Below are 27437 nucleotides of genomic sequence, written 5' to 3'. Positions count from 1 at the left end.
CTGATCTAAAGCCAGGAGCCAGGAACTTTTCGGTTCTCCCACACGGATGCAGGGTCCCAAGGCTTTGGTTCATCCTCAACTGCTTTCTCAGGCCACAAGCAGGGAGCTGGATGGGAAATGGAGCCGCCAGAACCAGAACCAGCGCCCATATGGGATCCCATATGGCGGTTCAAGGCAAGGACTTTAGCTGCTAGGCCACCACACTGGGCCCACTTCAATACTTCTTCTGAAGGGTTATGAACTCTCCATCTCCCGTTCAGCTCACAGCTGATTGGAGAAGTCCCCATCCACATTGTCATCATCCCAGTTACCCTCCAGACATCTTCATCTCCATCTCAAGTGGCCCAGCCTTCGTTGGGAAACTCCTCGAACTTGTCCTTCTCCAGGAGTCCCAGGTCTGTCGGCTGCCTTATCTCGGACAGGGCTACCTGCCTCGGCCAACCGGATGCAGGTGAACAGGAAGCGTGGAGGCCTCGCTCCTCCACAGCCAAGACCGCTCCTCTGCCCAAGTGTTGCACTTTTCAAAAACAGTGCATGAAATGATTTTAAGAGAACATTTCTTAGATTTTAAAAAATAATGAATTTGAAAGAGCAGTCTGTACATTGATTTCCCATGACCACAATGAGCAGGGCTGGGAAGGGTTGAAGCCAGGAGACAGGAGCTTCACCCAGGCCTCCCATGTGGGTAGAGAAGCCCAAACCCTCGGACTAACTTCTGCTTTTCTTAGGCTGTAGGCAGGGAGCTGGGTTAGAAACAGAGCAGTTGCATCAGGTGGTGCCCACATGTGAGGACAGTGCTGCAGGAGTCAACTTTATCAGCTGTGTCACATTGCCAGCTTTTTCCCCCTTTTTAAACTGTGTAGTTGGGGCTTCAAAGGGCTGGCACTGTATTATGCCACCCTGTGGTATGTGGTAAATTTGCCACCCATGGTACTAGTATCCATGTGGACTTTGAGTTGTAGCTGCTCCACTCTCCATCCAGCTCTCTGCTGCTAATGGTCTGGGAAAGTAGCAAAATGGTGCAAGTCCTTGGTCCCCTGCACCCTGTGGGAGACCTGGAAACAGCTCCTGGCTCCTGGCTTCAGATTGGTGTAACTCCAGCTGTTGTGGCCATTTGGGAAGCGAACCAGCAGGTGGAAATTCAATCTCAACCTTGGTCTTCTTCTCTATCTTGAATTCTGCCTTTCAGGTAGATGGAAATAAATGAACATGTTTCTTAAGAATTCCAGTAGTGGGTCTGGTGACAAGTCTTCACCTTGCATCTGTCGGGATCCCATATGGATGCCACTCTGCATCCTGGCTGCTCCACTTCCCATCTCTCTGCCTTTGCCTGGCAAAGTAGAGGACAGCCCAAACTCTTGGGACCCTGTCTTGGGTGTCTTCTGTGCAGCAGGCCCTGAGACTGCCGAAGCGCGAGGCGACAGTGCCCTTCTGCAGCAGCAACACTGCAGACGAACTGGTGTGACGGATGTCCGGTTATTTGAGAGAAGTCACATAGAGCCAGAAGGGCGGCCCTGGCAGTACTTCCAGCCAACAACAACGTTGTGACTGGCGGACAGATATGTCTATCTCTCTGGACCCGCTAAGGAAGTTAAAGGTCAGGAAGCACAGGAAATTGTATCTCAGTGCAGACTTGTTATCTGCTGAAAGCACGAATGTAACACTTGACTTCCCAGAGTTGTTTACCAAGTCCTAGCAGAGTAGGGAAGAGAGACTGGGCTGCAGCCCATCACTCTTGTTGCACACCCAGTAAACAGCCCATGTTGGGGTCTGTTAGCCAAGGGCGTAGTGTTCCATGTGCCTGTGGCCTCTCACATATATGGGTTAGACAGGTGGAGACCCAGGGGCAGTCTCCCACAACCCTGTATCCATGTGGGAGACCCACATGAAGCTCCTGGCTCCTGGCTTCATATCAGCTCAGTTCACTTGGGGAGTGAACCAGCAGATGGAAGATCTTTGTCTCTCCTTCTCTCTGTAAATCTGACTTTCCAATAAAGAAAGGAAAAGAATTCCAGTAGGAAAGAAAGCCTTTTAGCAGTTTTCCTCAAGGTATACACAAGAATGGTACCTCTTACAACTTAAAAGTTTACAAATAAAATATTTACACAAAAATGTTGCTGGGTTGGATGGTGGAAATATAACTAAGTATAACTAAGGTTTCTTTTCTATTCTCCTAAACATTTTGTAATGTTATTTATAAAACATTCGTACCAAGCATTTTTTTTTTTAAGATAGCACTCCCATTTTAGCAAACTCCAGTTTGGTTGCATCTATTTCTAATCCTTTGTCTGAGGTTACATCAGGTGGACTGCGAAGGAAACCAGGGACAAAATAGGAACTTTATTCTGGGAAGTATTAGAAAAGAGGAAATAGAGAATTACATGGAACTAAGGCATGACTCTTGGCACATTTCTGTATAGATACTTGATCCTTCCTCTTTTTAACTGCATCATCTTAATTGAAAATAGTGAGACTTAGTCATTGCAATTTTATTCAGCCTTAATAATTTGCCTCTTTTTTAAAAGAGCATGAGAATAGCTAAACCCCTCAGCTGCTGCTTCCTTCCCCGAGGTAACCACTATCTTGTGGCTTTTTTTTTTTTTAAGATTTATTTATCTTTATGGCAAAGTAATATACAGAGAGAAGAAGAAACAGCAGGGAAGATCTTCCGTCTGCTGATTCACTCCCCAAAGTGACCACAAAGGCCAATACTGTGCCAACCCGAAGCCAGGAGCCAGGAACTTCCTCCAGGACTCCCACGCGGGTGCACGGTCCCAAGGCTTTGGGCCGTCCTCGACTGCTTTCCCAGGCCACAAGCAGGGAGCTGGATGGGAAGCAGGGCTGCCGGGATTAGCCTGCAATGGGATCCTGACACATTCAAGGTAAGGACTTTAGCTGCTAGGCTACTGAGCCAGGCCTGATAACCACTATCTTGAAGTTATTTGCTGCCTCTTATTCCTGTTGCTATTTTTTTTTCTTTTATGATATATCTATATGTATATGAGACACCTTCAGAAAGCTCATGGAAAATGTATGTTATGAGAAAGTTGTGTATGGATTTTAAAGATTTTTTTTTTGGCACCAAAAATAAACTCAACTGCTTTTTTTTTTTTTATATTTTATGAAATACCCTTGCTTGTGTGTATCTATCTGGCTCAAAATAGTGTTATATCACCTGGATTTACATATTTTTTGCCAACTATTTGGGTAATTCAGTGTTAGGATCTTGACAGATGAAGCTCCATGGCTCTGCAATTGCCATTGTTTTTGTTTTTAAGACTTTTTTTTTATTAGAAAGTCAGATATACACAGAAGAGGAGAGACAGAGAGGAAGATCTTCTGATGATTCACTCCCAAGTAACCGCAACGGCTGGTGCTGTTTTGATCCGAAGCCAGGAGCCAGGAACTTCCTCTGGGTCTCCCACACAGGTGCAGGATCCCAAGGCTTTGGTTCGTCCTCCACTGCTTTTCCAGGTCACAAGAAGGAAGCTGGATGGGAAGTGGAGCTGCGGGATTAGAACTGGTGTCTATATGAGGTCTCAGTGCATGCTAAGCGAGGACTTTAGCCACTAGGTTACCACACCAAGCCCACAATTTATTTTTATTAGAAAGGCAGGTTTATGAAGAGGAGGGTACAGAGAAAGAGCTTGCATCTACTGCATCCCAAATGGCTGTAACAAGCAGAGCTGAGCCAATCCAGAGCCAAGAGCTTCTTTAAGGTCTCCCTTGTGGGTACAGAGTCCCAAGGCTTTAGGTTGTCCTCTACTGCTTTGCCAGACCACAAGCAGGGCACTGGATGGAAAGAGGAGCAGCTGGGACACAAATTGGTGCCCAGATGGAATTTAAGTGCTTGAAGACGGAGTGTCACTGTTCCGCAGTGATGGCCTTGGTGCACGGAGCCGATAATAACACGCGTGGACCCTGATTGATGGTCAAAGCCCAAGTTTATTAGTGGCATCAGACTTTATACACTGAGGGTTATGTGGGATAAGGGAGGAAGTATTGAGCTCATCAACAAATCCAGTAACAGTCTATGCTTTTGTTTGGAACTCCTTTTGTCTTGTATAATCCACCAAGTGTTCTCACACACATACTGTCCATTCAGCTGTTCTTATATAAATGATATCCAATCAGGTGTACAAAACGTAGCCACTCGGTTGTTCTCATGCAAATATTATCCAATGAATTGTAAGTAATCCTGTGCTCACGACCCTCTAGGGTCACACTGTCTTCCTACAGTGGAGGATTAGCCATTGCGCCCGGCCCCTTCTGTTATTTTACCTATACCTAAATCTATCCTTCATTATTTTTTTTAAGGATTCATTTGTTTTTATTGAAAAGGTAAGTTTACGGAGAGAAGGAGAGACAGAGAGAAAGATCTTCCATCCCCAAGGGACTGTAATGGACAGAGCTGATCCAAACATAAGCTAGGAACCAGGAGCCTTCTCAAGGTCTCATGAGAGTGCAGGGTCCCAAGGCCTTGGGTCATCCTCCACTGCTTTCCCAGGCCACAAGCAGGGAGCTGGAAGAGAAGTGGAGCAGCCGGGACATAAACCAGCACCCATACGGGATCCCAGCACGTGCAGGGTGAGGACTTTAACCTCTAGGCTAACCGCACCGCGCCCTATCCTTTACTGCTAAGGAGTGACATGTTAAGTGGCTTCCATTTTGTACTGTTTCAGAACCTGGTCGCAGTAAATGGCTTTGAACATTTTTCCAAGGGCGGGTGTGCATTCAAGGTCATTGCTGGCAGGAAGCCTCGGTTCCTCCCAGGTCTTTGGTAGATGCTCTCAGTTCCTCAACACGGAAATATTCCCAGGGCCCTTGCATGTCTTCAGGACAAGTCAACTGGCTTCCCACAGCTTGGGAACCCAAGACACAGCAAGGTTTTGGGGTGGCTTAGCCTTAGCACCGGGCACTCTCACTTCTGCCAGTCTGTTCACTGGAAGCAAGTCCAAGTGCAGCCAAGGTCAAGGGCCTGCGTAATTGGGTTCCGCCTTTTGAGAAGAGTATTAAAAGCAGAACAGGGCCAGCATGTGGCCCAAGGCGCTAAGTCTCCACCTGCAGTTCTAGCGTCCCGGATGGGCACCAGTTCTTCAAATCCCTACTGCTATATTTTCAAACTGTGGTGAAGTTCCAGGCTCCTGGCTTCAGGCTGGCCCAGCTGTGGCAATTGCAGCCATCTGGGGAGTGAATCAGTGGGTGGAAGTTCTCTCTGTCTTTCCCTCGCTCCTTTACTCTTCAAATAACCGAAATACATCTAAAAAATAAGAAGACGTGGATTTGTTTTTTAACAACAACATCGTCTTTAAGCTGAACAAGCTTAGATGCCAGTTGCAAATAAATAAAAGCGCCTATATCTTGATGCAGTTTTACCCTTTTTTTTTCTTAAGATTTTATGTATTTATTTGAAAGGTAGAGTTACAATGAGAAGGAACAAGATTGTCCATCTGCTGGCTCACTCCCCAAATTGCCATGGGCAGCAGTTTCATCCAGGTCTTCTGGATGTGGGGGCTCAAACCGCTCGGTCGTCTTCTACTGCTTCTCCCAGGCTATTAGCTGGATCAGAAGTGGAGTAGCCGGGACTTGAACCGGCTTTCTGATGGGATCCCATTTGGCCTGCTATGTCCCAACAGCAGCCCCTCCGGGCGTCTACCTCTCGGTACTGGGCACAGCATGTTGTTTAAGCTGCTCCACATAGGCACGGCAGTTGGGGTCCGGCACACCTGACAGCCGATGGCGCCCTTCATCTTCAGCTCTGCCCCCTCGTGGGCAACACAGGCTGCCCTTCAGCATGTTCAGCCGGAGAGGAAAACATGGTGTAAAATTTCATGTAGTTCAGCTTACTTGAAATCCTCCACTTTCTATTATCTTGCAGTATCAGCCGAAAATGCAAGCATGCCTCTTTGAACTCAGCCCGTTCCGTCGGTGAGTCTCTCGGGACACTCTGCTGAGGCAGGGAGCCACTGCTGTTCAATCAAACTTTACAGAGGACAAACCGAGACTGGAAAAGCCAGGAAGGCGCCTGAACAGAGGCTCACACTTGGACCTGGTGACCTGCAGGCCGCGAGGACGGAGATGATGAGACGTGATCGTCATGGTGTACTCTCTTTAGGGGTGATAGAGAGCCTTGAACACAAACAAGCAGTTTTCCAAGTTTTCCCTACAGTCAGAGCGGGCCGCGGGTGACAGGAGGGCGGAGCGCGCGCAGGTCCTGCCTCCAGGCCGCCCCGCCCCGGTTAAGCCACCGTCTCCTCGCGCTTCCCAGTCGCCCTCAGTGGCGGTGGCGACTGCAGCTCGAGCCATGCAAGCTACCGTGCTGCTACTGCTGATGCTGGCCGGGGGCTCGGCCGCAGTCTCGACCCCCAGCCCGCCGCTCTTCAACGTGAGCCTGGACGTGGCCCCGGAGCTTCGCTGGCTGCCCGTCCTGCGCCACTACGACCCGGAGCTGCTGCGCGCCGCGGTGGCGCAGGTCATCGGGTGAGCAGGAGGCGCACGGGTCGGGGAGCCCCAAGGGCTTTGGGACCAGAGAGACTAAACGCGCCCTCGGCCCCAGCAGTTCCTAGGGCCCCGCAGTACCCGGGGTGCGCTGCTCTTGCGAGCAGCGTCGGGCCGGGCAATCGGACTTGCCTAGGGCAGCGCCCTGGGTCTGCAGCTTCTCCCGGCCGGGGTGGCGCTCAGGGTGCTCCCGTGTGCGGCTCAGCTCTCCAGGGTGGGTCTTCCACCACGCCTTCCAGGCAGGCACATCCACTGTCCTCTCGTGCAGACCAGACATCTTCGTGCTTCCTTCATTTCCAGGAGCAGAGTCCCCAAGTGGGTGCTGGCGCTGATCGAAAGGAGCGCATTGGAGCTGGTGCGCCTCCTGCCGCCGACGTTCACCGCCGAGATCCGCGGCATGAGCAACTTTATGAACCTCAGCCTGGCCGACGGCCTCCTGGTCAACCTTGCCTACGAGTACTCGGCGTGAGTGCCTGGCCCCGTTAGCGGCGGAGGACCCCGGGGTTTGCCAGCTGTGCCGAGGAAGGGGGAGGGAGGCATGCCTTCCGCGAGATTAAGAAAAGGGTAGAAACCGGGCTGCCCCCGAAGCCTGCAAGTCTGGCTCTGCCTTTCTGGGCAAATCTCAGCAGCTCGCTGTGCGCGCCCAGAGGAAAGCAGCGTGTTGGAGACGCCCTCTCAGGAAGTGTTTGAACCTGATCTTGTGCAGGAGAACCCTTTAGAGGGAGGGGTCCTGGTGTAACCTCCAACCGTCTCGCTGCATCAGGCCGCCCCAGCGCTCCTCGGTCCCACGCGCTTGTCCTCTGGGATTTGTCACCTCTGGGGACGCTGACTGGCCTTTCAGTCTGTCCAGGAGACCAGCTGCTCAGTCTGACAGGGGCCTGATAACAGCGTGTGGGCCGGGCTGAATCGTGGCTCCCCCAGAGGGAAAGCAGTACGGGGTGTGGTGAGTTCATTCAGCGTCAGGGTGCTCTTTTTTTTTTTTTTTTTTTTTTTAAGATTTATTTATTTTTATGGCAAAGTCAGATATACACAGAGGAAGAGACAGAGGAAGATCTTTCGTCCAATGATTCACACCCCAAGTGACTGCAACAGCCGGTGCTGAGCCGATCTGAAGCCAAGAGCCAGGAGCTCTTCCAGTCTCGCACCTGGGTGCAGGGTCCCAAGGCTTTGGGATGTCCTCGACTGCTTTCCCAGGCCACGAGCAGGGAGCTGGATGGGAAATCAGGCCACAAGCAGGGAGCTGGATGGGAAATCGAGCTGTCTGGATTAGAACCGGCATCCATATGGGATCCTGGCATGTTCAAGGGGAAGACAGCATCAGGCTTTTTTTTTTTTTTTTTTTTTTTTTTTGATTCTGCAACCAGGCCTGGAATCCGGAGACCTTGGACATGGGCTTCCCCTAGTAACATTTACCATGTGTGCCAGTGATGTATGATGTAGACAGCTAGCCTGTAACATCTCCCAGGGACACAGTTCTATGGCGAGTGTGGGAGGGGGTGTGGGGGAGGGGAGGCTTTAGCATATTGATACTTTCCTGCCGGTGGCATCCTGCCAGAATTGGTAGGCAAGGACTGTAAAAAGCACCGTGCCTTGCTGCCTAGCGTTTGGGAAAGGGAGTGAACTCAACCATTAAACCCAACAACTTAGAGCTCCTGCCCAGTTAGAGAGCCTCTGCATTGAACCCAGTAACTTTTAGCATCCCCAGCGTCTTTCTCCTATTCTGACCTGGGGACCTCTCAGTGAAAAACATCACAGTTCATTGTCACTCCCTGGGGAGGGGGGAGCTGGGAAGAGGGGAATAGCCATAATCAAATAGTTTGAAGCTGAACTTTCTAACTTGTACATTTGATAGCATGGTGTATGTTGAATTCCCTAACAATAAAAAGCCTCTTCAGATTCCATTATCTTTAGCAAAAGAACTGTTTTGTTTTTATTTTAAAGATAAATTCTGAAGGCTTATTAATTTTTATTTGAAAGAGTTAGAGAAAAGTAGAGACAGAGGGGCAGAGCGAATCTTCCATCTCTAATTTACTCCCCGATGACTACCATGGCCGGCCAGGGATGAACCAGACTGAGCCAGGAGTCAGGAACTTCATCTGGGTCACCAAGCCGTCGTGTCATCTCCGCTGCTCTCCCAGGTCATGAGCAGCGAGCTGGATTGTATAAGTGGAGCACCTGGGGCTTGAACCAGTGCCCACATGGGCCTAGGAGTGCCAATGTGAGGGTGGTGTTATTTGTTTTCCAAATCAAGCCTCCGGGGCAACTTGCTGGGTGATAGGTGAGTTCCAGGGCTGCTGCCCAGGGCTCCTCTGAGCCCCACCCCCTCCCCCTCAGCACTAGTGCTCCACCGCTGGCCCCATCAGAAACCTCAGAAGGAATTAAAACCTGATCATCTTCCTTCTTTAAGCAAAACAAGAAATTGAGGAACACTTCTTTCCCCTCCTCCTTAGCAAAGTAATAAGCAATGGTTCTGGAAAGTCATTAGATACAGACAAAGCATGTCTAAGGAAACTGATTTCTCTGACTTGTGTGTGTGTGTGGACAGATGTGTCTTTCTTCCCGCCTGGCCCCCTCTCCCCAGCCGGATGGGCTGTTTGCATGTGTATTTCCATCCGGGCAATATTCTCAAGAGAATACAGATATATAGATGCTTCAACACACCACCTCCTTTTGTGATCACAATAATTCTGAAAGGATACGCTTCAGTTTCGAGCTCTGTGCAGGGAAAGTGGCAAAACCCTAAAGAGGTGACTCTTTCCTTAGGGGGGGCAAGAAGGGACAGCAGGTGGGGCTGAGTGGTGGCACACCATTTGTCAGCAGAGCTGCACGGTGGGGAGCGGTGACTTGGCTAGCTCTGAGGAACGGGAGAAATGGCCCCGTCCCCGAGCAGGAAGCCGCGGTCAGGGCTCAGCAGCACGCAGGGTGCTGGTAGAGGCCAAAACTCAGGCAGAATACTGGTGACGCCGTGCCTGTGTGCCAAGGACAAGGTTGGCCACCCCTGGGGACCCCAGATGAGCTGGGTCCTGTGAAAACTGTATTCTTGTACCAGGGTTATAACATGTACAAGAGGGCTTCAAAAAGTTTGTGGAAATAGAAATTGAAATACAACTTAAGTGATTGATTTATTTTACTTGAAAATCAGAGTTGCAGAGAGAGAGTCTTCAATTTTCTGGTTCAGTCCCCAAATAAACACTGTCCAGAGGTGGACTGGTCTGAAACCAGGAGCCAGGAGCTTCTTCCAGGTCTCCCGTGTGGCTGCAGGATCCCAAGGACTTGAACCATCCTCAGCTGCCTCCCCAGGCTATCAGCAGGAAATTGGATCAGAAGTGAAGCAGCCATGACCCATGTGGAAACCAATGCCATAGGAGGATCAGTATGTTGGGCTACTATATCAACTGTGAGGAAGAAAGCTCTTTCTTAGAGAAACTTGCTTTAAAAATCAAAATCGCACTCTCCTTTCAGCTTCTGCACCAGCATCGTGGCCCAAGACTCGAGGGGGCACATTTACCATGGCCGGAACCTGGATTACCCCTTTGGAAATGTGCTACGCAAGTTGACCGTGGATGTGCAGTTCCTGAAGAACGGGCAGGTACAGTCCATTCAGGGGTAGCGACAGTGACAGCGTGGATGGCTTGCTGAGATAACTGCCATCACTGTAAGATACAACTGAAAAAGAAAGAGAAATTTGCATCAGTTATGCTTATAGGAACAAGGGTTTATTGTTGTGGTGCTCTGACTTAAAAAGGTCACCCAGTTCTTAGAGGGGTCTCTCAGGTGGTGTCAACAGTCCACCTGCTCCCCTCCTCTCCTCCCCCCTCCTCTCCTCCTCTCTTTGTCCCCTCCTCTTCTCTTCCCGTCCTCCCCTCTTCCCCACCTCTCCTCCTCACTTCCCTCCTCTCCTCCTCTCCTCCTCTCCTCCCCTCCTTTTCAATGTCCTCCTCCTCTCCTCCCCCTTATCTCCTCCCCCTGCACTCCCCCATTCACCACATTTTCCCACCTGCAGGTTATGGTACTGCTGTGGCTGGAATGCCTGACGGTCCCCAGGTTAGAGTCCTCCTGCCAATCGCTTTCTTTGTAAATTTGGGGGAGGGCTCACACCTCTTTTGCAGATAGCAGCCCAGAGAAGTTTATAACTACCTTGTTAAAATGATCTTGTTAAACTAACTATTAAGGATAATGAAGTAATTATGTAAAGCATGTGGTAAGTGCTTCATTGCTAGAGGCATGTCTTGTCTGCTCCTGTGATGGGCCTACCATCCTGTGGTGTGGGTACAATCATTTACAAATGATACTTGGATTGTTTTGCTTTCAGCGTGGTCCGGTTAAAAAGTCACTGCTGTCACATGACTGTGAAAGCCTCTAGAGACAGCATTCGGCCACATGCCTGCTGTCCACAAAGCAGGCCCCTGCTGCCAAGCACACACCGTACTGGGCATTAACGACAAGAACCTCTCTATTCTCGTGGCGTTTAGGGGGTTGATGCAGCAATACTAGAAACTCAGTGAATCTGCATTTGATGTAGAACCTGCTTTGATATAGAAATCCTTTCTCGTGGTGGAAATCCGAATGGTACAGGAATACTGCAAATGGAAGCGCCTCATCCTGTTTCAAGCCTCCACTTTGCCACTCTTAACAGTCTGGTCTCTAGCTGAAGACAGACTTCAGAAACGCCCCTAAGGGGTAAATGTAACACAACATGAATGCATCGACAACCAAAGGACACCTGCAACAACATCATTATCACTGCACGATGGGAGTGTATTTAGTTTATCAGCTGCTTTGTGCTTTTTTCCATTGTTCTATGATGGAGAAATGCTCTTATAAACAAAGGGATACATGCCTTGAAACTGTTTTCTCTCTCTCATATTTATTCATTTTTATTGGAAAGGTAGATTTACAGAGAGGAGAGACAGAGAAAGATCTTCCATTCACTGGTTCACTCCCAAAGTGGTCACAACAGCCAAAACTGAGCCAGTCTGAAGCCAGGAGCCAAGAGCTTCTTCTGGCTCTCCCAGGTGGGTGCAGGGTCTCAAGTCCTTGGACCATCCTCTATTGTTTTCCTAGGCTCAAGCAGGGAGCTGGGTGGGAAGCAGAGCAGCCTGGACAGGAACCAGTGCCCATATGGTATCCCAGGGCTGGCTTGGGGAGAGTATGGGGGCAGTGGGGATTAGCCAGCTGAGCCATCATGCTGGCAGAGCTGTTTTCAGGGAAGCACTCAAGTGGTTGTTACTTTGTTGGGTTCTGTTTGGGGCTCCCACCAGTGATTAAGCTGGCAACTCCCCATGAACTAACTCATCTGCCATTCTCACTTGGTGCCCAGAATCTTACAGGTGTTTTTATAAGCAGTTCCTTCAGTTCTGTAGCTGTGTGCCCCGGGGCACCATCAGCATTTGCATCCTGGCTCCCCAGAGATGTGATTTCCCTGGCAGAGGTGGAAGCGCCCCAGGGCCCTGGGCCTCCCGGTTGGGTCCTCCCTGACACCCAGCCTGCCCCAGCTCAGCCTGGCTTGGACAGTCAAGCAGAGACTGTTGAGCTGTTGATATTAGCTGGCTTGGCAGAGACCCTAGGGGAGTGCAAATTCTTGGAGTGAAGGCCGACTTTTGCAAATGCAAGAGAACAAATCTTACGTATTATCTTGTAATCATTTTATAATTAGAAGTTACAATACGATTTCTATCTTCCTAACTTTGATTTTCTTAACCTCTCAAGAATGACTCTAATATGAGATTAGGGTGAGTGAGATGACCTTTGCTGCGTGTTGCATGTTACAAGGGCTTGAGCTGTGGGGTGGGCCTAGTCCCTGGGCAATAATGGAGGAAGGACCATCCACAAAACTAAGGCCACCACAGGCTCCTTGGGGGTGTAGCTGCCAGATATGATAAACAAACATTGTATAAATAACCAAATAAAAACAGTCCCTGACTTATGATAAAGTCTTCAAAGGAAAACTCTTAACCTAGACCTATTCGTTTCTTCAAATATAAAAACAGTAGTTGATCTTTGCTGAACATCAGGAATCAGATATCTTCAAAGGATACCAAGAAATCCTTTGAAAGTAGAATCTGGGGCCCAGCGTGGTAGCCTAGTGGCTAAAGTCCTCACCTTGCATGCATTGGGAGCCCATATGGGCACTGGTTTATGTTCCGGCAGCCCTGCTTCCCATTCCAGTTCCCTGCTTGCGGCCTGAGAAAGCAGTCGAGGACGGCCCAAGACCTTGCAATCTGGAGGAGGCTCCTGGCTTCAGACTGGCTCAGCTCTGGCCATTGCGGCCACTTGGGGAGTGAATTATCAGACAGAAGATATTTCTCTGTTTCTCCTCCTCTCTGTATATTTGACTTTCCAATAAAAATAAATAGATCTTTAAAAAAATAAAAGCTGGTGTCTGAACTAATGGATAGAATGATTATAATATATATAATATAGTCTTTTAATAACTGGAGCTTGTTACCTTAATTTAATAGAAGTGAACCCTCTCATTTATGGGACAATGGTGAGAGATGAAAGACGCACATAAAAGCAGTTTGTAAGCCTTGCACCTGTTGATGACATCCATGTTGCGCGGTTCTATTTGTTTCCCCTAACTTCCCAGAGTTTATAAAATGGCTAATATTTATCTCTCAAGAATCAAATCCACATACATTTTCCATCAGAGCCACTTTTCTGTTTCCAGGCTTCTTCACCTGGTGCCTGGGCCCTTTGGTGAATAACGTGCCTGTTGATGATAAAATCCGCAGGACCGCCATGAAAACTGACGATGTTGAAATGCAGCCGTCTCAGTATCATGCTTCCTTCTTAGCACATTGACTGATGTGATTTACCGTGATCCAGGGTGGTATTTCAGGGTGCTGCCAGCACCAGTGCACATGTGTGAAGTGACATGTGTGAAGTGACAAGCCGCAGGAATTGCTATCCCTCTATACTGCTATCTGCTGTGGATGGGGACACTCCTGACAGAGCAGTTGAATTTCAGTGAGGCATGAATGAAAACAAACATATGTATCTTTTTGTTCTCCCCATCTAAGGCCACAGCCCAAAGACTTTTGCCCTAGGGCCCATTCCCCAGGGCTCAGGTCCTGTGTTCTTCCTTTTTAAATATCATATAGATAGTGTGGGCCTCTGATTAGGGCGGGTTGATGAATGGAGGAAGGTAGGTGGGACAAATGCTTAAGTTGTTTTCTTTTTATTCTCCTGATCTGCTGGTGAGAAATAGGAAGCAACCGCTCCTTGCAGTCAAACTACAGCAGCCGTCACTTGGGATGGAGGACAGTCATTTGATGATGATAGACACCTCTTTCTGAGTGGTATTCTATTACATTGGAACTTACCACAAACAAACTGAAAATGAAAGAAAAAAACCCACCAGGAAATTGTGGGGCATCACAGATGATTTCAAATGTGCTTTGGATTGAAGTGGTTAAAATGATACCTCATTTCTTGCTTGCAGATTGCGTTCAGAGGAACCACTTTTGTTGGCTACGTAGGATTGTGGACCGGTCAAAGCCCACACAAGTTCACGGTTTCTGGCGACGAACGAGGTACACATTTGTAAGCATATCCCTGTCTCGGTTCTAGCCAAGAGCAGTCACCCAGCTGAAGGCATAGGTCGCCTATGCACGTGAGGATACAGATGGTTTCAAGTCATGGCAGTTGCGACAGAGAAGATAAAACAGGAAGTCATGATGGAGTGGGAAGGGGACAGGGTGGTTATAACAGCTGGCGGGGTTCTGGAAGGCCTGACCCACGTGACTGCAGAGCAGTTTTGCAGAGCTGAGAAGCCCAAATAAGGACTGAGGTTAAAGGTTGAGTCCACGTAGTAGATCCCACACACAGAAGGTCAGCTCGGTGTAGCACGGGCTTGCAAGCAGTCTGAGGTCGTGATGAGAGCTTGTGTGTGCATTGTGGTGGAAGTCACAGGAGGGTTTCAGCCAGCGCGTGAACAGCCCTGATGAAGATTTTCACTCTCATTGCAACCTCTCCGCAGAGAGGAGTCACATTGGGCTGAGATGGAGATGAGTGGAAGCTTCTGGAATGCTCTAGAGATGCCTGAGGCCGTCTAAGCCATCTTTGCAGAGCTCAAGGCAACGTAGCATGTGCCTTTCTCATCAGCGCTCACAGCACAGTTGGGCAGGCAGTGCTGTCCGCACTCAGCCCTCTGCGGGCTGTCTGCCCATGCACCACGTATTTTAGGTCTTTATGCAGTCCAGACTGTTGATTTTTTCTTCTTTCATTGCCACATGAATTCCTACATGAAAAGTTTGTTTGAAAACCAAATTGTGGTAAAATCCCTTTTATTGAGCCAACCTCTTCCCAAGTTCATTGTAGACTTTGGAAAAGGACCAAGAGCTAAGGAGTTTCTTTGTTTTCCATGACGCTGTGGTGGCGGCTTTAATCCGGACTCGATGTTCCCTCCTCGCGGTGGCAGACAGAGGCTGGTGGTGGGAGAACCTGGTGGCGGCCCTGTTCCTGAGACACTCTCCCATCAGCTGGCTCCTGCGCACAGTGAGTGTGTCTGCCCCGGCTGCCCCTCCCCCTTGCGTGGCCCTCCCGCCTCCTCAACCCTGGTGTTCACATCCAGGCCCCTGTGCTACTGAGCCGCGCTGGCTTCGGTTGTGGAGGAGTGGCTGGAGAAAAAGCATCCGAATGTTTGCAGGATGCATGAAAACCATCACAGTAGCAAAGCTTCAACAAAGCCACTGGGTTAGAAAGCAGTAAGGTTCAACTGGTAACCCCGGGGTACTTGGAAAGGGTCAAATACGAAAAGGGAAGCTTACTTTGTTGCAAGCCATTTTGGAAACCCATCCTCGATTTTTTCATACCATACTTTCTTGTGAACTTTCACGAGCGCTTCTGCCCGGCAGAGCACAGCTTTGCCCTTGCTGCGACAGGATGTGTGCCTTCGGCATGGGTCCGTGCTGCAGGCGCGGCACCAGCTGTTCCTTAGGGTTGCTGAGAGACGTTCAGGTCTGAGCAACGTTTTCCTGTTGCTGGATGCTGGGTTGTCTCCAGATTATGGCTGGGCTCAGTAAGGCCGCCACGGATTGCTCACACTGGTCTAGCTGGGAACCCAGCTGTCTGTTCAAACTGGCCCAATCCCAGGTTCACCGGGATGGAATTCTCACACCAGACTCCTCACACCCACTTGAAGGACACATCTCCATTGTTCTTCACATTGCTACAGAGTGGGCACAGCTGTCAGCGATGGTCAGGTTTAGCGACATGTTCACAGCACCCCCAAAGGAGACCCCCTTGCCTCTGGCAGGCACTGCCTCCTCTCCACCTGCCTGCCCTGAGCTCACCAGGCAGTGATGACGTCCGTCATCACTGCCTTCAGGATGTATTTGTCCTCACCAGTTCTCCATCAGAGCCAAGGGGTTCCAGTTGGGGTAACGGGGTACACAATCTGCACAAATCGTCCATCAGTCCCCCCTTCGCGCCTCACTGGGTCGTTGTGAGTAATTCAGCATGCAGCACACCTACCAGGACTCCGTGTGCGTTTCTCTGGGCAGAGATGGAGGTGCTGGAGTCGAGCAAAGGAGCCTTTTGCAGACACCCACAGCCTTTGCTTCTTTCAGCCGGTCCTGGCGCCACCCATCCCACGTCTGACCATGTACTTAGAACTGTCCGGGGTGGCTGAGCGCAAGCCGCGCTTCCTTTGGAACATGGCGGAAGGGTAGTGGAGAAGCTTGAGGGGAAGGGCTTAGCAAGTGATCCCCTTACCCGTCCATGAAGGTGTGTGCAGGACTTTAGAGGTCCCCAGGGCCCTCCGGGTGTCAGGACACCAGAGAGAGGCTCTGATTCGGTGGAGCCTTTGTAGTCTAGGGCATCAAGCTGAAACTGGCCCTTCCCATTCCTCCGCGCTATCTCTGCTTGCACCTGACTTCTGGTCATCCCGCTGACCTCATGGAATGCTTCCCTGGGACGCCTCCTCTGCTGCCAGCCTGGGGGGATGGACTCCCCCACCCCCACCCCAACTCCCCTTGGCGCTCCAGAACATTTGCCCATCAGCTGGTGGAGACCACTCCCTGGGAGTGACGCTGATAACACTGGCTCTTGTTTGTTTTTGCATTGTTGCTCAGACTCTGAGTGAGGCAGAAAACTTCGAAGCAGCTGTTTACAGATTGGCCAAGACACCCCTCATTGCTGATGTCTATTACATCGTTGGGGGCACGAGCCCCCGGGAGGGCGTGGTCATCACGAGGAACAGAGGTGGCCCTGTTGACATCTGGCCTCTAGACCCTCTCAATGGAGCGTGAGTAGCATGGAAGGCTCTGGCTCTTTCTTTGAGTGGCCAAACTACAGCTGGCGTTCTTGCTTTAAGTGCTTCCTTAGCCTTGTGCTCAGTGACCTGGACTGAGGAGACAATGTGCTGTGTTGCAGGTGGTTCCGAGTTGAGACAAATTACGACCATTGGAAGCCAGCGCCTAAGAGAGATGACCGAAGGTAGATTTCTGTGTGCCTGCTGCTGTGCAGTGCTGTCCTGTGGGCGGAGGCGAGGGGGTGGTGCTGGCAGGTGCTTCCTACTCCTGGAAGAAGGGCCTGGATTCCTGCAACAGGGGCTTGGCTTGGGCAGTGTGTGGACAGAGCAGTGCAGGGAGCCCCACGATTTGGTTCTTGGGTGTTGGAAAGGTAAGGTTGGCCCAGGTCTTGGGGTCAGGAGCCCGCGGTCACTCCACCAGCCCCGCTGATGACTGCCTGGGTGGCACATGAATGGCATTGTAGTAAGAGGAAGCTAATGGACCCAGACTTAGCCTTGTGCCACCCTAATCACAGCAGAGGGGAGTCAGGGCTTCCTCAGGTGCCTGATGATGACCTTTGACCTTTGTCTTTTCAGAACACCTGCCATCAAAGCTCTTAATGCTACGGGGCAGGTGAACCTCAACCTGGAGACACTTTTCCAGGTAAGGCCTGCTCCATGTCCCGCTGACTCAATAGGTCTGCTACTTTTTTAAAATTTTGTATGTATTTTTCTTTTTAGAGATTTATTATTTGAAAGACAGAGTGGGGGGAGGCAGGGGAGGAAGAAAAAAAAATCTGTCAATTTTGCATCTGCTGGTTCAACTCCTGAAAAGGCTGCAATAGCCAGAATTGGAAGCCAGGAGCCAGGAACTTCATCGAGGTCTCCTACACAGGTTTCCCTGGCACATTAGCAGAAAGCTGGATTGGAAGTGAAGTAGCTGGGACTCAACCCAGTGCCCACAGGGGATACTGACACTGCAGGCAGCAGCTTAACGTGCTGTGCCACATGCTGGTACCTGGTACTTTTGTTATTAGTGATTTTAAAGAAAATTCTCTGAAAACAAACATGCCAGGTATAAATCTTAGAAGTGGAAGTTTCTCCCCAGCTCAAGACATCTTTTGAGTCAGATATCATTTTCTGAACTTGTTTTTTTTTTTTTTTGTTTCTGAGTTCTTGTTCATATTAAAAAGAGAAAGGCATGGTTGTAATAGATGTTCATGGTTTAGAAGGAAAAAGAAAATTAGAAAGCCTATAGCTGTCACACCAAGATTCAGTAAAATTTGAAGTGGCTCCATTTTACCAATGAATATTTCACAGGTGTTTCTTCTACCTTTTAATACAGGTTTTGTCAGTGGTTCCGGTTTATAACAAGTAAGTAACACACGTGTTCCTTGGTGGCCTGGGCAGGCAGTGACCCCACAGCCACTGGGCTCCTGGGTGCCACCTGGCGGAGTGCTGCGGATGTAGCACTCAGCCCAGTTCACACACTGGGACTGACGGGGCAGGGGCTCAGGCAGGTGACCCCGCGGGTCCTGGGGCAGCGGAGAAGCAGGCAAAGAATGCTGCGGGCTAGGAGTGGCTGCGGCCAGGGAGGGTCACCCCCGTGCTGGGCAGCCTGTCCCGGCCAGGAGGAGCTCCTTGCTGTCCCTCTTTCGGACCACCACTGCTCCCACCTGCCCCGTTCCTTCCTTTGCGATCCCCGAAGCTGTCCCTTGCTCCCTGCCAACCCACCACGTCGGCATTTCCCCTTACAGCCATCCGCTGGGAGCAGCGAGTTCTCCCGTATGGACATGGTCTAGGTTTTCACTCACTCTGGGCTCCAGCTCCCCCTGGCACCGAAAGCTCTGAGATAAACCAAGAAAGTAGCAGCAAACCATGAAGCCCTACGGGGACACCCTGAAGGCCCCTTCTCACCACACCAACAACACACAGGGATGCAGGCCCCCTGTTTGGTGTAGGGAGGTAGGATTGAATTCACTAGTTTCAGAGGACGCGTCTGCAAATATAGGCAGTTTTTTTATCTCCTTTCAATGCTTCAGTACCTTTGAAGACCCGAGATTTCCCACTTCCATGATGCTCCTGCAAGAATATCAAAAGAGTATTTTGATAACGGATGCCGCTAAAGCCTGTAAAGTGATTTTTGGTTTTGAAAACCCAGTTGATTTTTTTTTTTTTTTGGCTTTGCTTTTTTCATGATCTTATTTTATACAAACATAAACTGTTAATTTTCCCGATGGCACCATAAATGACTTTAAACTTTTTTAGTATTATAATAAAATACATATTCTATTTATTTTTATAAAACAAATGATTTTCTATGTTCTTAATAGCCCTTTCCATTGTAAATGGCTGTGTAGTGCCTGGTGGGATGACTTGTAATAAGCATTGTCCCCTTGTTGGTTTTACCTCTGTTGAAGCTGTGAGGGAAACACTTTTGTCCGTTCCCGTCTTCCTCTGGGTCATTTCCCTTGGCTGAACTCCCGGAAGGAAGGCCGTGAATGTTTAAACAGTTCTGAAATGTTTTGTAAAGTCAGAGTGGTTAGAAGTTGTCAACAATTTGCCAAGTAGCATTTTAAACGGTAGTCACCATGGAGGCAGAATGAACACCGCCCTCCGTCCCGCCCCCGACTATCTACAGGCCCTGACTTGGAGAGCAAGGTGCAGGCGTGGGTCAGGTGCCAGAGTGAAGGACAGGGCGGGCACGGCCGGCTCAGTGCTGCCGCCACAGGCCGTGCTGCGCAATTACACCCTCCCGAGACAGCTCACTCCGTGTGAATACATTACACAAAGCGAAGGGAGAATAGCTCAGGACTGAAATCAACAGCCAAGTCCCACTCAGAAAGCTGTCCTTGCCCTCAAGTGAGCTCTCCATGTGCTCATGGTGCTGTGTTCAGCAGGTGGATGACTCATCTGTACGCCCCAGACTGACACAGCCTGCCCCCCAACAACCCAGCTTGCACCACGGTTGAGCAGCTCAGTTGGTTCCCTAGAACCCCAGAGAGGAGGAGCGTGAACGGAACATCCCCCTCGCGTGTATGTGCACCTGTGCCGCCTTGTGTGTGCAGACGAGTTAGGTCCCTTGCTAAGGGCAACCCGTAACATTACAGTTGGCATTCTCAGATCTGGACACAGGTGGCTTTTTCCTTGAGCCCCCAAGGCAGGGCCAGGTGCCCACCTGGAGTCTGGCCCAAGTACCCTGGGCCCTAGAGTTCTCTAGGTGAACAACCCCAAGCCTGTTTGTAGGGTGCCGGCAGTCCTGCGTGCTCTCATGGTTGTGGGCAGCCACCTAGGGCATTCAGGGATTGGCAGGTGGCTGTGTGCTGGATGTGGTGGAGGCTGATTAGAGAGCGAGCTCCTGGAGACTCACGGGTGCAGAGAAGGCCCCTTGCAGGGTAGACCAGAGCCGAGGGGGCAAGGCCTGGCTCTCCCTCCCTGCCACCACACGGAGCTCGGAGGACTGGAGGGCTGTAAGGACCACCTCGGCCTTCTGCTTTGTACACTTGCTCATGTATGCAGGCCCCCATTTGGGTTCCCGCCCTGGATCAAGGGCCAGGGAAAAGGGCTTGCTATGCTTTCCCCCTCTTGAACATATTAGGGGGAAATGAGGTGTGTATAACAATTCTTGTTGTTCCAGCTACACAGTTTATACCACAGTAATGAGCGCCGCCATGCCAGACAAGTACATGACCAGGGTCCGAATCCAGCCTGAAAATGAGTAAGCAGGAGCGTGACTTCCCTCTGTGTGTGTGTGTGAGAGAGAGAGAGAGAGAGAGAGCAAGTGAGCCCTGGTGTTTCTCATGGACAGTGATGCCCTTGAACTATGTATATGCATTCAGTCTCCCAACAAGCACCTTGCATGTTATTGCTGTTTGTGTTGAGTTCACCAACACCATGGGACTCTATGTGGGAACTGTTTGTAGGAAAGCAAGTCTTGTGCCTGGGGTCCTGTGCCCTTTATCTGTGCTCGGGGTCAGTCGTTCAGACTGAGCTTAGATGAAGGAGTCGCTCTCTGGGTAACACTGTGATGTCCCCACAGAAATCCCGACACCTGGCCCTGTGTACCACACTGGGAGATGGGATCTGAAGGCCAAGGGCACTTACACAGTTTTTTTCGGCATCGTCAAGTCTAGGGTTGAGGACAAGGACCTGTGCACCAAGCGGGGTCCCCTGCCAGACAGCAACCTGTCCACAGGGCACCTGTTCCACTGCCAGGGTTGCCCAGGGTTTGCAACTCTGGCCTGATGTTTTGATCCTGCACTTCTCCTGGGCGTGCTAGAAGACGTCATTTCCATGACATGAGTTTCTTTCCTTTTCTTCCCTGACAGGTGACTTCTTGCTAGTGAAATGTGTGATGAGCTGCGTTTTCAAAAACTTAGACAAAGTGAAAGCATCTTGTTCTTTTAGGATCCAAACGAATTCCTCCCTCATTAAACTTTGCAGCCTGGTGCAAGAGGGGGAGCTTGCTTTGGATTCGCTCCTCTTGCTGGTTTGCCTTGACCTTCCCCAGGATTCTGTCACGCCCTGAGTGACATGAAGAACTCTGCTGTCTGGGGTCGTGTCCTTGAACTTTGTTTCCGGCTTCTCCCTCTTTTCTCTGCCATGCACCTGTCCAGGAAGCAAGGAGCCCCCTGGTTCCTTGTGAGAGCTTCTGGCAGAGACTAAAGGAAAAGCTCCTTTCAGAAGACATGAAAAACGCAAGTTTGAAGACAGGCTGGTCAAAATGGTGTTAATCTGACCTCAGACCATATAATTCCATGTAATGGGATTCCTATTTTTTATAAATTTTTTTTAAAAAAATAAAATAAACTCCTTTTATTCTGAATGACTACTTTCTTATTGCTTTTTGAAAGTAATATGAAATAAAATGATTTCTTATTATCACTTATTATTGGTTTATAAAATGTTGAAAGATACAAAGAAAATTTTAAAACTTTTTGAAGATGTTTTGCGTTGTGCTGGCCCTGCCTCTTAGCCCTGCGGTTGGATGTTTCTGGACTGCCGTCCTGGGAGTGCATCATCCTCAGACACGTCCTTTGAGTGTCGGGGTTCAAGGGCGTGAACGGCCGCTGTTCCGTAGACAGCTGCTGCGGGTGAAAGGTGTCGTGATGGAAGACAGAAGACAAATGCAAGGTTATGCAGAGTACAACTTAGAGAATTTAAGGATACAAGCAGATCACTTTACTAATTTACTGATGAAAATCAGCCTTCCACGACTTCACTTTTTCTGGCTACAATAAGGGTAATCCCCAGGCCTCCAACCAAAACCATGGTTTTCAGAAAACAAGAGTAGAGTAAGAACGAGGAGCTCAAATTTCTAGTCCCGATAGTGTGATGTATCTTGTATCAATAAACTATTTATTTATTTATTTAGAAAGCTGGAGTTACACACACACAGAGTCACAGGTTTCATGTCTGTCCCTTCCCAGATGGCTGCAACAGCCAGGACTGGGCCAGGCAAAGCCAAGCGCCAGGAGCTTGTTTTGAGTCTCCTACTTGGGTGGCAGGGGCCCATGCGTCTGGGTCATCTCCTACAGCGTTTCTGAGGCCATTAACACAAGGGTGAATCAGAAGTGGAGCAGCCAGATTTCACAAAACTGCATGTATGGGGGCCAGCACCATGGCATAATAGGTTGTGTTTGCCTGAGGTGCCAGCATCCCACAGCAACGCTAGGTCAACTTCTGACTGCTCCACTTCGAGCTAGCTCTCCGTTAATGTACCTGGGGAAAACAGCAAAAGATGGCCCAAGTCTATGGGCCCTGACATCCATGTGGGAGAACTGGAAGGAGTTCCCAAGAAAGACAAATGGTGGCAACAGCCATAGCTTAACTTATCCAAAGCCTCCCACGTGAATGCAGGGTCCCAAGACCTTGGGCCATCTTCTGCTTTCCCAAGCCACAAGCAGGAAGTTAGATGGGAAGTGGAACAGCTGGGACAGGAACCAGCACTCATTTGGGTTACTGGTACTTGCGAGATGGAGAATTTAGCCAATCAAAATCATGTGCTGGGCCCCTAAAAATTGTTTTTAAAACATTGACATTTCTGGATTGAAAAGGATTCACACATTTCATGTTGGTGATTCAGCAAGTTAAATACATAACTTAATGTACTACAATTAAAACAGACTTTACTGAATAATAAGGTGAAGCAATTTATATTTACAGTGTGTCTGGAGAGGGCTCTTAAATTCTTAATTTAAAAAAGATTTATTTATTTTTGTTGGAAAGTCAGATATACAGAGAGGAGGAGAGAGGGGGGAAGATCTTCCGTCTGCTGATTCACTCCCCATGCAGCCGCAATGACGAGCTGAGCTAATCTGAAGGCAGGAGACAGGAGCCTCTTCCAGGTCTCCCTCATCGGTGCAGGGTCCCAAGGCTTTGGGCCGTCCTTGACTGCTTTCCCAGGCCACAAGCAGGGAGCTGGATAGGATCTGGAACTGCCAGGATTAGAACCAGCGCCTATATGGGATCCTGGCGCATTTACAAGGCACGGACTTTAGCCACTAGACTACCATGCCAGGCCTTTAAATTCTTATTAACACAAGATCTTATCAGTCTATTCAAGGAAAGGATGGTAGCAGTTAGTCACAGAAAGTGAACCTGGGGGAAGTGCTCATATCAAACAGAACTTAAGACAGAGAAGACTTAAGAGGGCAGGGTGATGTTTAAATTTGATAAGTCACCCTTGGACATGAAAGTGAAAAGGCTTAACTTTTTATATATTATATTAGCATCACAAGTAGCAATTTTATATAGGTTAAGGTCATAGCTAATTTCACAGTTTCAAAATATTTGATGGAAAGACTCAGATACAACGAAAAATTGCTAACACTGCGTTCATCATGGACAGCTTCCAAACGTACAGATCAGGAAGAATAAATAGGAATAAAGAGGATTTGAAGTAACAAGTTTGCCGCACTGGCTGCGGGAGCTAAGCAGAGCATGCATTTCTGCAGAAACCCTCAGGATTGCATAGTGCCTTCCTGCACACCCCCAGCCTCGGAGTACTGGACAAAGGGACTCGATTCCCAACAGCTGAGATGACATCCAGCGCTGTGCTTCCTGGGAATCAAGAGAAATGAAGTCCCCAGAGTGAGACAGCAGGCTATTTCAACGGAGCTCTGCAAGAGAAACACAAAGAGACATGGGGAAGCCAGTGTGGCTCCCGAGTAGAGGCGGGGACCCCTGAATTCTGCAGGCCTTCCCTGTATTTCCTCCGCCAACACTCTTCTATTTCTGGGCTAAGAAGCTCAGGCCGCCCAAGCGCGCTAGCCAACACTGCCACCTAATCTCGCAGAGCCCAAAGAATTTAGGGCAGGTTCGGGAAGCAGCTGAGCGGGGGGGGGGGGGGGGGGGGGGGGGGGGGTGACACTGGCCTGGGAGCCGGCCTGGGTGGATCACCCTGCACATTCATCCTCTAAGGCCAAGGCTGCCTGGAGCTCCCTGGAAGGGGGGCCCTTCTTGGGAAGGCTGGGCTTGGGCTGTGGACCGCACCTTCCTCTCCAGGCCCGCAGCAGGTGGAAAGACACCCTCAGAGAGCTTCACCTGAGTGGTGGTGAAGAGGTTTCCGCTTCTCCGTGCCTCCTAGGGACCAGCCTCGAAGAAGGTAAGACATTTCTAGCCGGAAATACTCAACCGTGTGAGGTCGCAGGGCAGCAAGCTGCTGTGTTTGGATGGGAAATAGACCTAACAGGGCTGGAGTGGGGGAAGCCGTCACTCATCGCACACCTACAGAGACCCAAACTTCGTTCCTTGGGCTCACTTAATGAGCAAATAAGCACTTGCTGCGGTGAAAGCAATTGCAGTGCTGAGTAGGATGGCGGGTGAGGCTCACTGCCCAGGAGGGAGCTCCAAGTTTTTTTTTCTATTGTTCTCCTGAGTACTATTTTACTCTTTCTTTCCATTTTTCTAATGACTTCTAGAACATTCTCTGGCAAATATGTCGATGGTTTCACTTTCTCTGAAGCCACCATATGTGATTTTTGTTTAATCAAACCATGTTCGAATTTTTTTTTTTTTAATTTCTGCTTTCTTAGTGGGTATATTAAATTAGTAAAACTTAGGACAAAGTAAGTTAAAACTCTGTCAGCCCACCCTGTGCTCTGGAGGTAATCACTGCTAACAGTTCGGCATCTGCTCTTTGATTTTACACGTTTGTTGACAGGCTTCCTAATAGATGAGAGTGTTCTTAAACTATACTAAATTTTCTGTCAACTGGTTTTTTTCCCTTCATGGAGCAATATATCTTGGGTATACTTTCCTTGAATTACATATAAACTTGTTCTTTTTGTGATGGCTTGAATACTCTTCTATTATTTTTTTCAAGCTGTATTTATTTTTATTTGAAAGTTAGGTTTATAGAGAGGAGAGACACAGAGAGATTTTCCATCCACGGATGGGTTCATTCTCTAAATAGCTGCAATGACTAGAGCTGAGCCAAGCTGAAGCCAGGAGCCAGGAGCTTCTGAGTCTCCCACAGGCACAGGGGCCCAAGGAGTTGACCAAGATCATAAGCAGGGAGCTGGATCAGAAATGGAGCAGCTGGGACATGAACTGACACTGTAGGTAGAGGATTAGCCGCCACACTAGCCCCTGTTCTATCTTGGGTGTTTTACTATTATTATTATTTTTAAAATATTTATGTATTTGTTTGAAAGACAGAGTTGAAGAGATGGAGAAGCAGAAGTAGAGAGAAATTCCTCTATATACTGGTTCATTATCCAAATGACGGCAATGGCTGGGACTGGACCAGGCAAATACCAGGAAACTGAAGCTTCTTCTGGGTCTGCCACACGGGTGCAGGCTGGCCCTCCTGCTTTCCGTGGCTTTTCATGCACCGCGATGTTGTTTGATTGCTTCTGTACTTGCAACTGTTTAAGGTGCCTTTTTTTGTTTTCTATTTTGTGGGAAGAGAGATCTTAGGAGATTCTTGAAAGTGTTGTTTAAGAAGGTTGCTGGTCTGTGCATTTTCTGGGAATGGTAGTGACAAGTATTTGTACAAATCCCCAGCCCTAACTCCCTCCTACTGCCCTAAGGAAGGGAGCCACAGATGAGGCCGGGGATCCCGAGGCAGGGATCAGGCCCTGCTGCTGGCTCAGTGCCACCTGGATCTTGGTGACTCAGGTGGTTCCAGCTGAAGGTGCTGCGTGATGGGTGACTTGGTCCTGTTCCCCCCTGGTGGCTGTTTCAAAGTCTACTGATCCATTTCGGTCATCACATCCTCATTCTAGAACAGTCTCAGATCTCTCTGATGACTCTTTCATAGTGTAGATAACCTGGAAGGTCATCTTATTCTGCCAGCTCTCTTGATGTTCTAAACTCCTTTTTTCACAACGTGCCAGAGATCAAAGGACCATTTACTTGATAAAAGCGCTTTTTTATCTCGCAGTAAACTGCACCCAAATTGTTTGTTCATGTTGCGTTGAATAGTGGCAGGTCTTTCACTGCTCCCTAACTTAGAGCTCGGGACATATCTTTGTTGTTGGTATTTTAAAGGAAATATGTCAGATTCAGTCTGTGAGCATCCAGTTGATCTTACTGTATACCAAGCGCTTTGGTGATTTATTATCGCCGGAAGTATCAACGGATGGGAAAGTCCCTGGGAGTTGAATGGCCTACAGCTGTGAGCGGCTGAGCTGGGGTTCTCACGTCTCCGTGCATTTGCAAGATGCAGGCACTCCTTAGCACAAGTCTGGCTCTGCAGGCAAGCTCACCAGCACGTCACACACGCTGTGAGTCAGCGAGGGCTCAGCCATGCATGGCCCAGGTCCCCTCCAGATCTCATCACCAGTGTCTTGGGGAGCTTGGTTGGCTTGGGGGGGATTCTGGTTTCCTGGCATCTCACACAACTGGGAACCATTTTAAACACACACAAAGAGAAATCATAATCTTTTTTTCCCTTTGGATATTTATTAAAATTAAACTAACCACCGTAAGCAAGGCAAATTCAGATTTGCAAAGAAAAAGATAGCAAACATTTGACAATATCCTATACTATAATCTTCACAACTTGAGAAGGAGAGTGAGGCAGACGTGGGGGAAAGGAATCAAGAAAGAGGGGAACTCCATGCTCAGTGCTGAGTCAGAGCATCTCACATCATCCCAGAGGAAGAGGTACGTAGGAGTCACTCCTATAATGTGAAATTAAGTATGGCACACTCTTTGTTTAATAGTAATTGAGGGCCTAGTGCGATAGCCTGGTGGCTAAATCCTTGCCTTGAATGTGCCAGGATCCCATACTGGCACTGGTTCATGTCCCGGCAGCCCTACTTCCCATTCAGCTCCTTGCTTGTGGCCTAGGAAAGCAGTAAAGGACGGCCCAAAGCCTTGGGACCCTGCACCCGCATGGGAGACCAGGAAGAAGCTCCAGGCTCTTGGCTTCGGATCAGCTTAGCTCAGGCCTTTGCGACCACTTGAAAGTAAACCAGGGACTGGAAGATCTTTGTCTCTCCTTCTCTTTGTAAAATCTGACTTTGTAATAAAAATAAATATAATTTTTAAAGATTTATTTATCTTTATTGCATTTTTATTTATTTTTATTCAATTACCGTATATATATATATGTATATATATATACGGTAATTGAACCCCTTATGTGTGTCAGATATGGTGGTGAATCCTGGGATAAAATGATGCATAACCTTATTTTATTATTATTATTTTCCGTGGTATATTTTTGTAGGTATAAAGATTCCTCCTCGTTTTT

At 49.0% G+C, this 27437-nt stretch overlaps 2 protein-coding genes across 2 annotated transcripts; one reads left to right on the top strand and one right to left on the bottom strand.

Moving 5' to 3' along the window:
* Nucleotides 1-261: 261 nt before the first annotated feature.
* LOC121147316 (26S proteasome complex subunit SEM1-like) lies at nt 262-6099 on the bottom strand. Its single transcript, XM_040967141.1, is given in 3 exon segments — nt 262-311; nt 314-517; nt 6042-6099. Coding segments are annotated over 3 exon segments (312 nt in total).
* Nucleotides 5889-21554, top strand: NAAA (N-acylethanolamine acid amidase). The gene is made up of 11 exons (XM_040966964.1): nt 5889-6480; nt 6799-6963; nt 9961-10087; nt 13943-14033; nt 14921-14997; nt 16575-16747; nt 16876-16938; nt 17330-17396; nt 18078-18106; nt 20370-20450; nt 21061-21554. The coding sequence occupies exons 1-11, from the start codon at nt 6305-6307 to the stop codon at nt 21062-21064; spliced, it is 1053 nt and encodes a 350-aa protein (XP_040822898.1). The 5' UTR covers nt 5889-6304; the 3' UTR covers nt 21065-21554.
* Nucleotides 21555-27437: the final 5883 nt, after the last annotated feature.

This window comes from Ochotona curzoniae, unplaced genomic scaffold (genome assembly GCF_017591425.1).
Source record: "Ochotona curzoniae isolate NIBS_2020 unplaced genomic scaffold, NIBS_Ocur_1.0 scaffold_4506, whole genome shotgun sequence".
Taxonomy (NCBI): domain Eukaryota; kingdom Metazoa; phylum Chordata; class Mammalia; order Lagomorpha; family Ochotonidae; genus Ochotona; species Ochotona curzoniae.
Note: the sequence above shows the minus strand (reverse complement) of the source record. Positions and strands in the feature narration are given on the sequence as shown.